This window comes from Cebus imitator, unplaced genomic scaffold (genome assembly GCF_001604975.1).
Source record: "Cebus imitator isolate Cc_AM_T3 unplaced genomic scaffold, Cebus_imitator-1.0 Scaffold8, whole genome shotgun sequence".
NCBI lineage: Eukaryota > Metazoa > Chordata > Mammalia > Primates > Cebidae > Cebus > Cebus imitator.
The window spans coordinates 2189644-2204208 of NW_016107323.1; the positions used below are offsets into that span (position 1 = coordinate 2189644).

General features: G+C 36.7%; 1 protein-coding gene across 4 annotated transcripts in view; it reads left to right on the forward strand.

The window, feature by feature from the left end:
* The first annotated feature begins 1709 nt into the window (after nucleotides 1-1709).
* Nucleotides 1710-14565, forward strand: part of WASHC4 (WASH complex subunit 4) — a 60005-nt gene continuing 47149 nt past the window's right edge. The window contains exons 1-7 of one of the 4 annotated variants that reach the window (XM_017540600.1): nucleotides 1710-1859; nucleotides 4779-4918; nucleotides 8505-8558; nucleotides 8649-8714; nucleotides 9480-9525; nucleotides 9968-10035; nucleotides 13040-13122. In XM_017540600.1, coding sequence (XP_017396089.1) covers nucleotides 1799-1859; nucleotides 4779-4918; nucleotides 8505-8558; nucleotides 8649-8714; nucleotides 9480-9525; nucleotides 9968-10035; nucleotides 13040-13122 — 518 coding nt within the window. In that variant the 5' untranslated portion in view covers nucleotides 1710-1798. The other 3 variants (XM_017540606.2, XM_017540618.2, XM_017540613.2) reach the window with 3 other exon arrangements.

The following is a 14565-nucleotide window of genomic DNA, read 5'->3' on the forward strand; positions in this document are numbered from 1 at the left end:
TTTTAAGATAACTCTATATTGATTCATAATAGCAACCTGGTACAGTACATGGTTGGTATTGTTCTATGTACCTTATATGTATTAACTAATTTAGTCCTCGTAAGAATCCCACAAGGTGTTTACTATTTTTATTTCCATTTTATAGATGAGGAAATTGAGGCAGAGGTTAAATTATGTGACCCAAGATCACATGGTTAGTAAGTGGCAGAGCCAGGATTTGGACCTAGGCTATTTGGCAGTCAAAACTGTGCTTTTAATTATTACATGACACTGCCTCTTGCTACTAATCTATTAACTTTGATAGATTCGTGTATTTGTAGATTCAAATTGTTCTCACTTGTAACTTCAATTTACCACAATGAGCTTCAGGGAGATTAATTACAATGATTTAATGCAAATGTTAAGAATCCAGCAAAGTCAAACTCATGGTCACAGAGAAGGCACAGGAAAAAAATTTGTCAGCCATTAAGGCCCTAACAATGTCTGTTATTTTCAAGATTATTTTTTTCTTTCTAAAATGACCACTAAGTCTGCCATAGGGTCAGAGATCAATTTTCTTACCTGTTTTATAGTTTCTGCAATTAGCATAGTGCCTGGTACCCAGTACCCAGTGGTCACTCAATAAAACACTTAACCCAGGGCAGATCCAATGACTTCAGCAGGATGCTCTTCCACAGGCCTTTTGCTTACGCTGATTAGTTCTTTCGGTATTTTTTAACGTTACACTAGTAAAACGTTAATAAAATTCTCATTGTTAAAGATTCAAAACATGTAAGTAGACATACCAAAACTTGAAAATCCTGTTACTCACCAACACATTTTTCCCCAGGTAACTACCATCCTGTGATTTATCTTCCTGTGAATTTACATACACATATGAACATACGTGTTTATATAACTTAAAAACATAAATGTAATCAAAAACACACATGACTCTGCAACTGTGTCGGTTTTTCTTGCCATTATATTTCATCTATTTTAGCAGCTCTTCAGTGATTCGTAGTATGGACATATTGAGCTTTATGTAATTCACTTGGACATTGAGATAGTTTCCTATTAAAAACCACGTTACAATAAACATTCTTATGCAAATACATGTGTGCATATAGAATTTTACACCGATCTGGATTCTCCAAAAATCCAGGTAGCTGCTGGGAGCATTTTAGAACGCACTTCAATAGCGTTCTTCATCCCGCCTCGCGTTTTTAAAAAGACTGAGTGGAGAGCAGGGGAGAGGTGGTAAGATTCTCTGTTAGGGTGTTCATAAAGTAACTCCTCCTCTCGCACAGCCTTCTTTACTAAAAAACAATCCGCACAGAATGCGCGCGAGGGCTGTAGGAACTCCTAAGGTGGCGACGGGAAGGGAATCGGAAACAGGCTTGTGGGAAGAAGCGCCTGGTCAGCGATGTCCTCGAGGATCGTGCCTTCCTGTTAATTCCCCATCCCACCAATTCTACCCTTTTTAGGTTAGACTGAGGAATAACTTTCCCAGGTATTAAAAATCGTCTAGAGAGAGCCTGGCGAAATTAAAGGCGCCGAAGTGGCTTGAGAAGCAAACTGAATGCTGACAAAGCCCAAGCCGGGTCGCACGACCGCCGCGCAGACAGCCAGCGCCATGGCGGACGCCTTCGGCCACCGCGGAGGACTCGCTTTCCCAGCGGCCCCCAAGAAGCCGGCCGGTCCTCGCGAGCGGAGGCGGGGCCGGGGCCGGAAGTCACGTGCTGTGACAGTCGCTGGGGTGAGGCCGTCGTCGCCGTACGGGCTGGTTGGGGCTGTGTCTGTGGGAGGCGCCGAGGTGATGGCGGTGGAGACTCTGTCCCCGGACTGGGAGTTTGACCGCGTTGACGACGGCTCGCAGAGTAAGGGAGCGGCAGGGCGAGGGCTGCGGGTGGACGCTCCCCCGGCCCGCCGCAGTCCTGGGCAGCGCTTCTGCGAGAGGCACGGCTGCGCAGCCGTCTGGTGCGGGACACTTGAGAGCCCATGGGGTGTGCGAGGGATGCGCTCTCCAGCGTTAGTCTCGGGTTTGGGGTCACAGCCGCGGCGGGTCAGGCTTGCCCGCTCAGGGCTCGGCGTTTGAGGCGGGGACTCCGGAGGAGCCTGTAGTGCCCCGCGGGGAGCGGCGTCCGCCTCAGATGCCTCGGGGTTTGGGCGGGGCGCACCCGCAAGGCCCAGCGTCCCCAGGAGCCCTGGCTGCTTCTGTCTCTGGCCTCTTGCGGATTTCGCCAGATTCTCAGAGCGTTCAGCTCTGGAGGACGCTGATGTCTGGGTTCCTGTTTCGGTTTCCTGTTTTTCTTCTTTTCCTCTCAAATCAACTTTTGGAAGTTTGGGTGTTTTTTCCATCGCGTTGCTATAACCGTAGAAGGCACCGAGAAGAGAACTCTTCACCCCGCAAAAATGAACACGTGAATGTCATTTTATCCCTTCCCAGGCCCTTTATTTATGCTAAGTGGTGTTTTTCAGTGATGTCTTGCAGTTTCCATCGAATCTATAAAGGCTTCAAAAATTACAGCAAATCGGCTTCAAATTTTGCTTCACAAGATGGAATTCTGATTTTAACTTAGAAGTCCAACCAAAAATAAACGAACAAATTCAGTTTCTTTCATTAAAATATTGAGTCCAAACTAATTATTATAGTGAAACTCTACCTGAAATAAATACAAGTTGGCAATCTGTTTCTTATCTTTGGTGATATTAATCTGTAAGTGATCTAAGAGATATCGGAGCATGCTGTTGTGATTTTTTTTTTTTTTTTTTGGCATAGTTTTCTCAAAGGTGGAACGTCGCTTTTAAAATTCCAGGTGAATTTTGCTTGATTTTACAAAGAGAGGCTTAAAAAATTACCATGTAGTTCTTATCTCAACTTTTGTTCGCTTAATCTTCACCAATTTTGCAACAATTTATTGTCAGCAAGGAATTTATAATGTTATTTTAGGTTTTCTGTCGTCTGTTTCTTTGTGAATCCCTAAACATACTAAAGGAGTGATTTACTGGCGTATTTCCTAGCATTGTCTTTTTTTTTTTTTTTTTTTTTTTTTTTTTTGAGACAAGGTCTCACTCTGTTCCCCACGGCTCACTGTAGCCTTGACCTTCCGGGTTCAAGTGATCTTCCTACCTCAGCCTCCCTAGTAGCTGGCTGATTTTTTTCTTTTTTAACTGGGGTAGAAACAGTTTCTCCGTGTTCCCCAGGCTGGTCTTGAACTCTTGAGCTCAAGCGATCCACCCACCTTGGCCTCCCAAAGTGTTGGGATTACCAGCATGAGCCACCATGCTCAGCCTAGTGTTGTGTTTAAGAACTCATTTGCTGGTCAAATGCAGCTTTGACTGGTCATTTCCTGTGTAATTGAGAGTTGGGGTGCTTTTGAATTTGGGGTGCTGAGAATCTAGGCAGTTTTATATGTAATCTGTAGGGAAGAGAACATATCCCTGTGCTTGGCTTTCATTAATTTTTGGTCTGTGAATCGTTTCTAGACTGTTATCCAAAATTGCCTAGATTAATACTATAATACACACCTTAATGAACTAAATGGATTCACCTAATTCAGAATGTTATGTGGTTGAAGAATAAGGGAGAATGGGGACTGGGTCTTTATACTTTAATACAGCATGGGTCAGAACACACTTAGTTGCTTCACATTGCTAATTTGAGGAGAGCAAATATTTACCTTTTTTAGAAGACAAAGTTTGAATAAAGTTTTTCATATCAATAAACTAAGTTGGAGTTGAATTTATTACCTTTGGGAACAAGTAATGAATTTTTATGTATAACCTGAAGTACTTTTATGCATTTTGACAAATAGGCATATTTTAAAAATCGGGTTTATTTCAGGCCGGGCGCAGTGGCTCATGCCTGTAATCCCAGCACTTTGGGAGGCTGAGGTGGGTGGATCACGAGGTCAAGAGACTGAGACCATCCTGGCCAACATGGTGAAACCCCGTCTCTACTAAAATACAAAAATTAGCTGGGCATGGTGGCGCGCTCCTGTAGTCCCAGCTACTCGGGAGGCTCAGGCAGGAGAATTGCTTGAACCATGGAGGCGAAGGTTGCGGTGAGCAGAGATTGCGCCACTGCGAGACTCTGTCTCAAAAAATAAAAAATCCAGCTTATTCCAATGATTTCTTACGGTTATCTATGAATGTGTAAATTCTTGGAATAGCAGCATAGTATTCTGTACTCAAGCAGTGTTCTTTGCTGGTTTTTCCAACTTGATTATGATGTTAAATAACAAGATATCTTGGTTAAATTTTAGACATTATAGAAATAATATGCTCAAGCAGGTCTAAAACCTCCATTTAAAAATATTTAGGTGTATCATTAAACATTAGCAAGTGTAGAATTAAAACTTCATTTTTAAATGTTGCTTCTGTGACAACACACTTTTTTCACCTGCTTCAGGTCATGAGTATTTGTTTTTGCAAAAGAGTCATTTATGACGAAAAGATAGAATCAGGACGTTGAGTTGTCTAACGTACTTTTCAGATTCGTTCCAAGCTCTCTATTGTGGGGTGGATGGGCTAGTGACTTTTTCATGATATGTGAGGGTTTTAAGAGAGTATCTTTGTGTGTGGGAACATCTACTTCTTTTAAAATTATTTTAAGTGTATGGAGAGGATTGAAAGCTGAATTACTGTTTAACTTTGAAACTTTGTTTTCAAGAAGTCCAGACATTCCAAAGTAATAATTAGCAATGCTTTAGTGTGCCTTTTGAGGTTATTTGAAGTAAATGTTCGGTAATTCATTACTTGTACTAATCACATACTCTTTTAAAATTTAAACTTAGAAATTCATGCTGAAGTCCAACTTAAGAATTATGGGAAATTTCTTGAAGAGTATACATCTCAACTGAGAAGAATTGAGGAGGCACTGGATGACTCAATTGGAGATGTTTGGGATTTCAATCTTGATCCTATAGCATTAAAGGTTAGATTTGATTTTTAAAATATATGTATATATTTTCTGGACATACTATATCCTGAAAACATAATGTTTTTAAAATAGAAAAAGTATTTTTATTTGAAATCTAAGAACAAAATGAAAGATGAAGAAAATTGTTAATTTCCTTTTCTCTAAGCCTTGCAGGTGGTTTTAAAATGTGTTCTTTTTTTGTTTTAAGAATGACACAAACACAAAGCGTTTAGTGTCAAAGAATGACACAAACTCCAAGTCTTTGAGCTTGCCTTTGATTTTCATCATTAAGAAGATGATGAGGGCTGGATAGAATATTCAGGCTTTGTTTATTCTTAATTGAGGTTATTTTACATAGAGCGAAATGCACATACTCTTAATTTTGCCAAGCACATGTAACTCATATCCCAGTTAAGACAGAGAATATTTCCATCACTTCTGAAAATTCTCTCATGTGATATAGGAGATCTTAATGTGTGAGTAATTTTTTAATGTATTAAATAGGTCACTCCATTTTGAAATATTTCTACTTTTATAACTAGTTTGTTGCCACTTGAATAATAATTTATTGAACACTTATTATATGCTAGACACTGTCCTAAGTCACATACTGACTTGTTTTTATAACAGCTTTCTTGAGATTTATACATTATACAATTCACCCACTTAAATTGTGTAATTTAGTTGTTTTTAGTATATTCATAGACTTGTGTAACCATCACAACAGTCAATGGTAGAATGTTTTCACCACCCTAAAAAGAAATCATGTACCCATTGGCAATCCTTAGTTCATGCCAGGCCATACAAGCCCTAGGCAACTACCAGCCAATCTACTTTCTATCTCTATGTGTTTGTCTCCTCTGTACACTTCATGTAAATGAAATCATACAATATGTACTCCTTTGTGGCTGGCTTCTTTAACTTAATGTTTTCAAGGCTCATCTAAGTTGTCACATGTTAGTACTTTCTCTCTTTTTTTTTTTTTTTGCTGTTGCTGAATAATATTCCATTGTAAGGAATGGATAACCACATTTTATTTATCTGTTCATCAATTGATAGACATTGGGTTTTTCTACTATTTGACCATTATAAATAATGTGGCTATGAGCATTTGGGCATATGGTTTTGTGTAGACATACATATGTATATTTTATATATATATATAAAATGTATGTATACATTATATGTATATTATATATATGTGTGTATATGGGAGTGGAAATCCTGGGTTATGTGGTAACTTTTTGTTTGACTTTTTGAGGAACTGCCAGAATGTTTTCCAATGTGGCTGTACCATTTTACATTACATTACATTACCAGCACTGTATGAGAGGGTTCCAGCTCCTCTATATATTCTTGCCAGCATTTATTGTCTTATGTTCATCTTAGTGAATGTGATAGCTCATTGTGGTTTTGTTTGCATTTCTGATGGCTAATAATGTTGAGTATGTTTTCATGTGCTTATGGCCATGTGTCTGTTTTCTTTGGAGAAATGCCTGTTCTGATCCTTTGCCCATTTTTAAATTGGGTTATCTTTTTAGTATTGCATTATAGGACAAGTATTGACTTTTAATTCCCTATTAATTACTTTCAATTCCCTATAATTACAATCCTATAAAGTAGATAGAATGTCATCTCCATTTGTAAATGAGAAAACTAAGGCATAGAAAAGTTAAGTAACTTATTTGAGTAAGTGACACATTGAGTTAAATAATGACTATCAGGCACCTTGGCTCCAGAGCCTGTGCCCATATCCAGTACCCTAAACTGCCTCACAAATACTTTGTATATTTGTAAACTGAAATTACTTTCCTTTGACTCTTTCTTGCAGGCTGGATAGACTTAGTCTTACTTTAAAAATCATTCCTCCAAATTTGTAATTGTATTTTTTTGTTCTTCCACACTTTGTGAATCATTGTATGTAAGTTAAAAGGACTCTACTAGGAAATCTGTACTGTCTCTGAGGGTAATAAGTTTCATGTATCTGTCACTCACCATTAAGTAATACTTGTTATTTTTTTAAGACTTGCTTTTGGGCTTTAAGAGCCTCTTCTAGATATGATTATAAAATCTGTTTTTGCCTCAACTCTCAGATTTTATAAAAGGATGACATAATCTCTTAGTTTATTTTCCCCTTCAGAAGCATTCTAATCTTTACAATTTTATTATCTTACAGACTCCATCTCTCCAGTTGCCCTCTTTGGAACCACTGTTTAAATTCTATTATTGGGCAGTTATTTTGCTGTTTTTACTATACAAGATTCTTTACTTAGTATTTTGGGAAAAACCACAAACTCAGATAAAACCTCTGTGAACAAAAATTACAATGAAATAGGGTATATAATAACTTACTAATGAAAAAAGGAATATAATAACTTACTTGCATAAATAGTTAATGTTAGTATGTAACCAGAAGGAGAGCTAAGATTTCACTTAATACAGAGATCACATATAGTCGATGATCATGAAAAGGTGGAAATTGAACTGGCTTTAGGAGTGAACTCCACACACTATTTTAAGTGTTTCTGAGCATAGATTTATATAAGAAAAGATATTTTTTTCTATCCTGTTTTTTTTTTTTTTTTTGAGATGGAGTTTCGCTCTTGTTACCCAGGCTGGAGTGCAATGGCGCGATCTCGGCTCACCGCAACCTCCGCCTCCTGGGTTCAGGCAATTCTCCTGCCTCAGCCTCCTGAGTAGCTGGGATTACAGGCACGCGCCACCATGCCCAGCTAATTTTTTTTGTAGTTTTAGTAGAGACGGGGTTTCACCGTGTTGACCAGGATGGTCTCGATCTCTTGACCTTGTGATCCACCCGCCTCGGCCTCCCAAAGTGCTGGGATTACAGGCTTGAGCCACCGCGCCTGGCAATCCTGTTTTATTCTTAATTTATTTTGACCCTTTAACTACAATCTTATTAAATTTGTGGCTGCATAGAGAATTCAAAAATGGGCTGGACACTGTGGCACACGCCTGTTATTCCATCACTTTGGGAGGCTGAGGTGGGTGGATCGTGAGTTCAGGAGTTCAAGACCAGCCTGGCCAAGATGGTGAAACCTTGTCTCTACTAAAAATATAAAACATTAGCTAGGTGTGGTGTCACACACCTGTAATCCCAGCTACTCAGGAGGCTGAGGTGGAGAATTGCTTAAAACCTGGGAGGCGGAGGTTGTAGTGAGCCAAGATTGCACCACTGCACCCCAGTCTGGGTGACAGAGTGAGACTCGGTCTCAAAAGAAAAAAAAAAAAAAATTAAAAAATTGTGAGTGTTTTTTCCCCATGATCATAACTAATGGAGTTTAGTAATGTTAGTATTATCTTACTACCTTGCATTTTCTCATACTGCACTCATAATCAGCCATCTTATGCTCTATAGGACAACTAGAGTCATAGCAACATGATTGGGTCATACTGGGTCATTTCTTTCCTTATGTGTCGTCTAATGAGATTGTTTTGGATGAAGTAGTTGGTATGGTGCTAATGTTGAGTACAGGATCTAAACACAGGTTTAAGTAGAATAAAGCTAGTCTCAATTTGTGTATTTAAAATTTCAGTTATTTTTCAAATTAAAGTGAAATGTTCTTTTCTTTTGTTTCTATAGCTTTTGCCTTATGAACAGTCTTCTCTTTTGGAACTCATAAAGACTGAAAACAAGGTACAGAATCCTAAATCTAAAAATGTATTTTAAAAAGGTTTTAGTTATGTTACAATTTACTTTTTATTTTGTTTTTACTCATGAAACTAGGTCTTAAACAAAGTCATCACTGTTTATGCTGCACTTTGTTGTGAAACCAAGAAATTAAAATATGAGGTAATTATTTGAATTCTTGTCTTAAAACTTTAAAAACATGATTTAGAAGCAAGTATATGTTTTTATATATACAGTGTGCAATAAATATTTATTGAATGTTGAAAGAATTATTTATTTAATGTAATACTAATACTGACTACCATTCATTGAGTACATAGTATGTACAAAACACCAGGCTAACACTGTAATCCTTATAGTAACCCCAGGAGGTAGGTGAGACATTGATGAGGAAACAGGCTTAAAGAGAGTGCCACTTGCCTAACATCTCTGGTAGTTAACAGTTTGAATCTAGGTTTACAAAGCTCCATAGTCTGTGTTACCTGCCATATATACTGGCTATATAGAGAAAACTGATTTTTTTTTTAAAGCTTTCAGTCTTTAGTATGCATTTAGTTTTGTGTTTCCTTACCCAAGAACCAATGAAACTCTGGCAGAAGTTGTCAAACTTCATATTTTATTCTCTTGCTTTTTGATGCCATGTGGCTGCTCTGTATTTCCCATGAACTTATGGGAGGATGTTGGACAGTGAGAGTAGTCAGGTAAGATGAAGTAAAGGCTAAAGGAATCAAGATACAGCTTTGAGTATCAGTAATATTTTTGTTACTCTAAAGATGAATTACTTCATAAGCAGTTTTTGAATTTAAATGAATTTGTTTGTAAATAACGTAGTCCTCTGTTTATTACTAAATATACAGATCTAAGAGAGCATAGGAATTTGAAAACAAAACAACCTTTAAAATTATTTTAATTTTTTCTTAAAAACAGGCTGAAACTAAATTTTACAATGGTCTCTTGTTTTATGGAGAAGGAGGTAAGTTTAAAATTCAAAATTGTAATGTGATGTCTTTTTTGATAATGAAATGAACAAAAAGTTAACAGACAATTTTAGGACTATGATCATATATTAGTGTGAGAAAATAAACATTCGTATTTTTTGTTGGTATGTTTGTTTAGTAAACAGGTACAAAAATCTGATGAAGCAGCAGCAAATTTGTGATAATCTTTGTATGTTACAAAGTACCATAGCTAGATGAGAATTTTCCTTGAATTCATTAAATAGTAAAGCAGATACTTATAATTATGTGATTAGTGATTGCCTCATTTTTCTCTTTGGTGAAAAAATTCTGTTTTCAATACTATGTGGAGTGAAAGATGTCCCAATGAAAAAAAAAAATGACTTTTTTCTTCTTTTTTGGTATTGATTGAGTTTAAATTTAAAAATGAAATACACTTACTCTTATTGCCTTTTACAGCTACGGATGCCAGCATGGTGGAAGGTGATTGTCAAATTCAAATGGGGCGATTTATTTCATTCTTACAGGTAACTGATTTTTACTTTCTACTGAGCTTTTACTTTGAAAAGTTTGAGTAAATTATACAACAGGTAAAAAGTTCTGAAACCTTCAGATACTAAAGATGTGTACTTTGAGGATAAGACACTTAATTAGCATTGGATTATAGTTGGGGAGATCACAACTCCTAAAATATTTCCAGGTATTTCTAGAGGAAAAAAACTATCAAAATAAGTTTCTTTGTATATTTTACTTGATGAGCAACTTGTCACTATGCCTTTCAAAATAATTTAAACTTTGTACCCACTGGAAAAGATAAATTATATCAAGAAAACTTGTTAATGGTGAGGATTAAACTGTTACATGAGCAATGATGAAGTTTTTAAAGTGGTAGCCCTCGATGCTTCTAACAGCTTGTTTCAGTTTAGATAGCTTTTCATCACTGCCAAGTTTTAGTAATTGTAGATCCTTTGGTTTACTGTTGATCAAATGAATAACATAGCTTCTATTTCCTCCTCTGTTTATTTTAAAAATAATGCATGTACAATATAAAAAAAAAGCAAAAATTGAAGCTAAGGAAAAAATACTCATAGTCCCACCTGCGTTCTGATTGTTTACAAGATTTGATATATTTCATCAAATCAGGCATGTTAACATCTACTGTTCAAGTCTTTCATATCTTTACTATTTTTTTTTGGTCTTTTTGATCTAATTGAGAGCATTTTGTTGATATTATGATCTGTGTTATTCAGGGTCCTGTCTAGAAAACTCCATACAAGGTATTTCAAAAGATGTAGCTTGGAGGATACAAAGTAGCAAATATTTAAGATGAATAAGTCTAGAGATCTAATGTACAACATGAGGATTACAGGTAATAAAACTACCATATATGGGATTCATGCTGAGTGAGTAGATTTTAACTGCTTTTGCCATGAAACAAATGGGTTAGCTATGTGAGATGATGGATTTGTTCATGTGCTTCACTAGTAACCTTTTTATTATCAGTATGTGTCCCATAACATGTTGTATACCTTAAATATACACAATAAAATTTATTTAAATAAGAGAGGGGATTCAGTATAGAGAATTGGTTACCCAGGAGTTGGAGGACAAAGAAAACAGTGAGGTAGTCCAAAGGAAACAGAACTAAACATCCAGGGAACTAAAAGGAAAAAGATTGGGATAGCCAGGATCTGGGGGCTTGGAGAAGAAGTCCCATGAAACTGATGCCCATGCCTCTGAGGAGGTGGCACTGCCTGGCTGCTGCTGGCTTCTTTTCCATCAAGGTATCTAAAATGTAGTTTGTAAGGTCCCAGTAAATATGCAAATTTTTCATTTTTGGGATATTTTATTCAGTGTGTACAAGTTTAGAATTGTTCATCATTCCTGGTAAATTAAATCTTTTATCATTTGTGACCTTCCTTAGCTGTGTTCATAATTATGTGTATGTGATTATGTATATATATTTTACATGTATAGCAATTTACTATACTGATGCTAATCAAGTCTGTTTTGTCTGCTAGTATAATAAATGCTGCCCTGGCTCTGTTTTAGTTAACATTTTCTTGATTTATCTTTTTCCATTCTGGCAACCTTTCAGTGTCATGTTTCAGTTGTGTTTATTTACAACTACATATATCTGCATTTTGCTTTTTTTATGCAGTCTGACAATACCTGTTTTTTACTTGATTAATTTATTCTATTTCTAGGTCTATCTTATATAGTCTATTTGTATATTTAGGCTTGTTTCTGCCTTTTTACTTTGTGCTTTCTAACTGTCTTGCATTTTCTGTTAAACTTTTAGAAGTTTGTTAGGACATGTAAAACTAGAACTATTTAAAAATAAAATTCATTATTTATTTTCATTTTTAAAAATGCTTTACATCATTTTTAGATCTCACAGCTGCATACAAATTCCATTCTTTTTTTTTTTTTTTTTTTTAAATGGAGTGTCGCCCTGTTACCCAGGCTGGAGTGCAGTGGCGTGATGTCAGCTTGCTGCAAACTCTGCCTCCCCGGTTCAAGCGATTCTCCTGCCTCAGCCTCCTACGTAGCTGGGATTACAGGCATGCACCAACACGCCTGGCTAATTTTTTTGTATTTTTAGAAGAGATGGGTTTTCACCATATTGACTGGTCTGGTTTTGAACTCCTGACCTCATGATCCACCCACCTCAGCCTCCCAAAGTGCTGGGATTACAGGCTTGAGCCACTATGCCTGGCCTAAAAATTGGATTTTTAAACATTCAACAAATGTGTTTTGTGAGCCTAGTATATGCTAGAAACTGTTATTGGTGCTGTTGATATAGCAATGTACACCACCAACAGAAATTCCTGTTCTCGTAGAAGTTGAAATTTAGATAGGCATAGTTTTAATTAGGTTTTAAATATTTCAGATACACACTGTTTCTATAGATTTAAAAGTTGAGAGCTTCTGAAAATGGGCTTTCAGAAAGTCTAGGATATGTTAAATATGAACTAATTATTTAATGACAAATATATCCCTAGGATAAGTGATATGACAATTTACTTGCTGTGTGCCAAGCCTGCTTTTAGATCAGTGTTTGAAGTTATTCTACAGGACTTCTGGAAACCCCTTCTTGCCTTCATTGTACTTTCTATACTGACAGCTTTTGAGCTCCTTTATTCACTCAGATGTTTATTCGTGTAGTAGGGTAGAAATTTATTGAGAAGCAGTTGAGTGTTAGTCACTAAGGTAGGCAGTGGATATTCAAAGAAGGAACGAGACAGCACCTATCATTAGGAGTTACATGAGTAACTACAACATTAGACTTGAGATAGTAGCATGAATGAAATGCAGTGGGAACAAAGAGATAGGAATGACCCTGGGATGCAGGAGGTGAGTTAAGTATTGTTTGCTTGAAGGATGCTTGAACTTGTCTGACTTTTGGTTAACTGGAGGCTTTATTGGAAAACTGTTTTGTTTTTGTTAGAGTTGTTACCATAAAATTCAGTAAAAAATGGTAACATTTAAAAAGCAACTTTGTGATATATACCCACCTTGTCATTTCAGGAACTATCTTGTTTTGTTACGAGGTGCTATGAAGTGGTGATGAATGTAGTCCACCAGTTGGCTGCCCTCTATATCAGTAACAAGTAATGGATTTTGGAAATATTTTTGCTTTTATGATAGAGATGCAGAAAATGTTCTTTCTAAAATTAATGACTTGAAATAGTTTTTTGTATGTTCATTCAGCATTCTTTGAATACTTATGACATTTCAAACACTACTTGATGTGTATAATACATAGGTTAATAAGATGCAATTTCTACCATGGTGAACGAACTCATTATCTGTCTGAATGAGAGTGTCTACAAGAAAAATCTTAAAGAAATTTGACCATACAGAAGAAGGCTAATATGGAATTAGTACATGTTCTGTGTTCGCTCTATTCCTCTCCTCTTTACACGCATGGTTGCCTGACTGATTAGAGTCACTTGAGACTTTTCTTAGATAACAGAATCTTGAGGTTGGAGCTAGGGAATCTACATTTGAAGAAACTTTGTGAGTAGTTCTAATGATCTTAAATATATCCAGTAAAATATACCTTAAATATACATAGTAAAATTTATTTAAATTAAGAAAGGGGATTTAATGTGGAGAAATGGTTATACCAGAGTTGTAGGGCCGAAAGGAAAAAGAGAATGATGACGTTGTCCAGAGGAAACAGATAGCACCTCCCCATCCAGGGAAGAGAAAGGAAAAGATTGAGGTTACCAGAATCTGGGTGATTAGAGCAGAAGGCTCATGGACTTGGTGCTCATGCCACTGAGGAGGTGGCACTGCCTGGCTGCTGCTGAACTATTACCCTAAATCAAGAAAAATGATAAGATTTTCATAGAGTCCTTGCTGTTCTTACCACATAATAATATTTCACATTTGATTAGTTCTTTATACTTCAAAATTTTTTCCCACACTTACTAGTTAATACAGTAACTTTGTTTGGCTCTATGTCTAGGGATTATTAATGGTGAGAAGAGATAACTGAGGCCTGGAAGAGATAGCAAGAGTTCCTTGCAGTTTTGACACCGTTCTTTTGATCAGCAGCACATTCTTTTACTGGAGTGTTAGCTGTTTCTTATTCTCCTGTTTTCCCCCTCAGTTAGGTATTTATTTTATGTTCTGTCTTTTCACTGAAGCTCTCATGGCAGGAGAGATTGAGAGTATAGCTCTGTCACCTCCTGTAGTACCTGATGGATAGTTCTAAGAAGATTCCCCCTCATCCTACCCCTGCCCTAGAAGGATAAAATTTATTTGAATTTTGTGTTTAATTTTAAAATGTGCATTCTATCTTGTAGGATATCTATATGTGCTTTGATATTATAAGTACTGTTTAAAATTTGTTGAGCAAATTAAGTAGGAGATAGAATTGAATTTTTCTTTGGCTTTTGACTTTGGTATTATAATTCTAGTAGTATGCATTATTTTCCTTTTATTTTTTTCTTTTTTCCTTTGAGACGGAGTCTTGCTCTGTTGTCCAGGCTGGAGTGCAGTGGCGCGATCTCGTCACACCACAACCTCTGCCTCCCAGGTTTAAG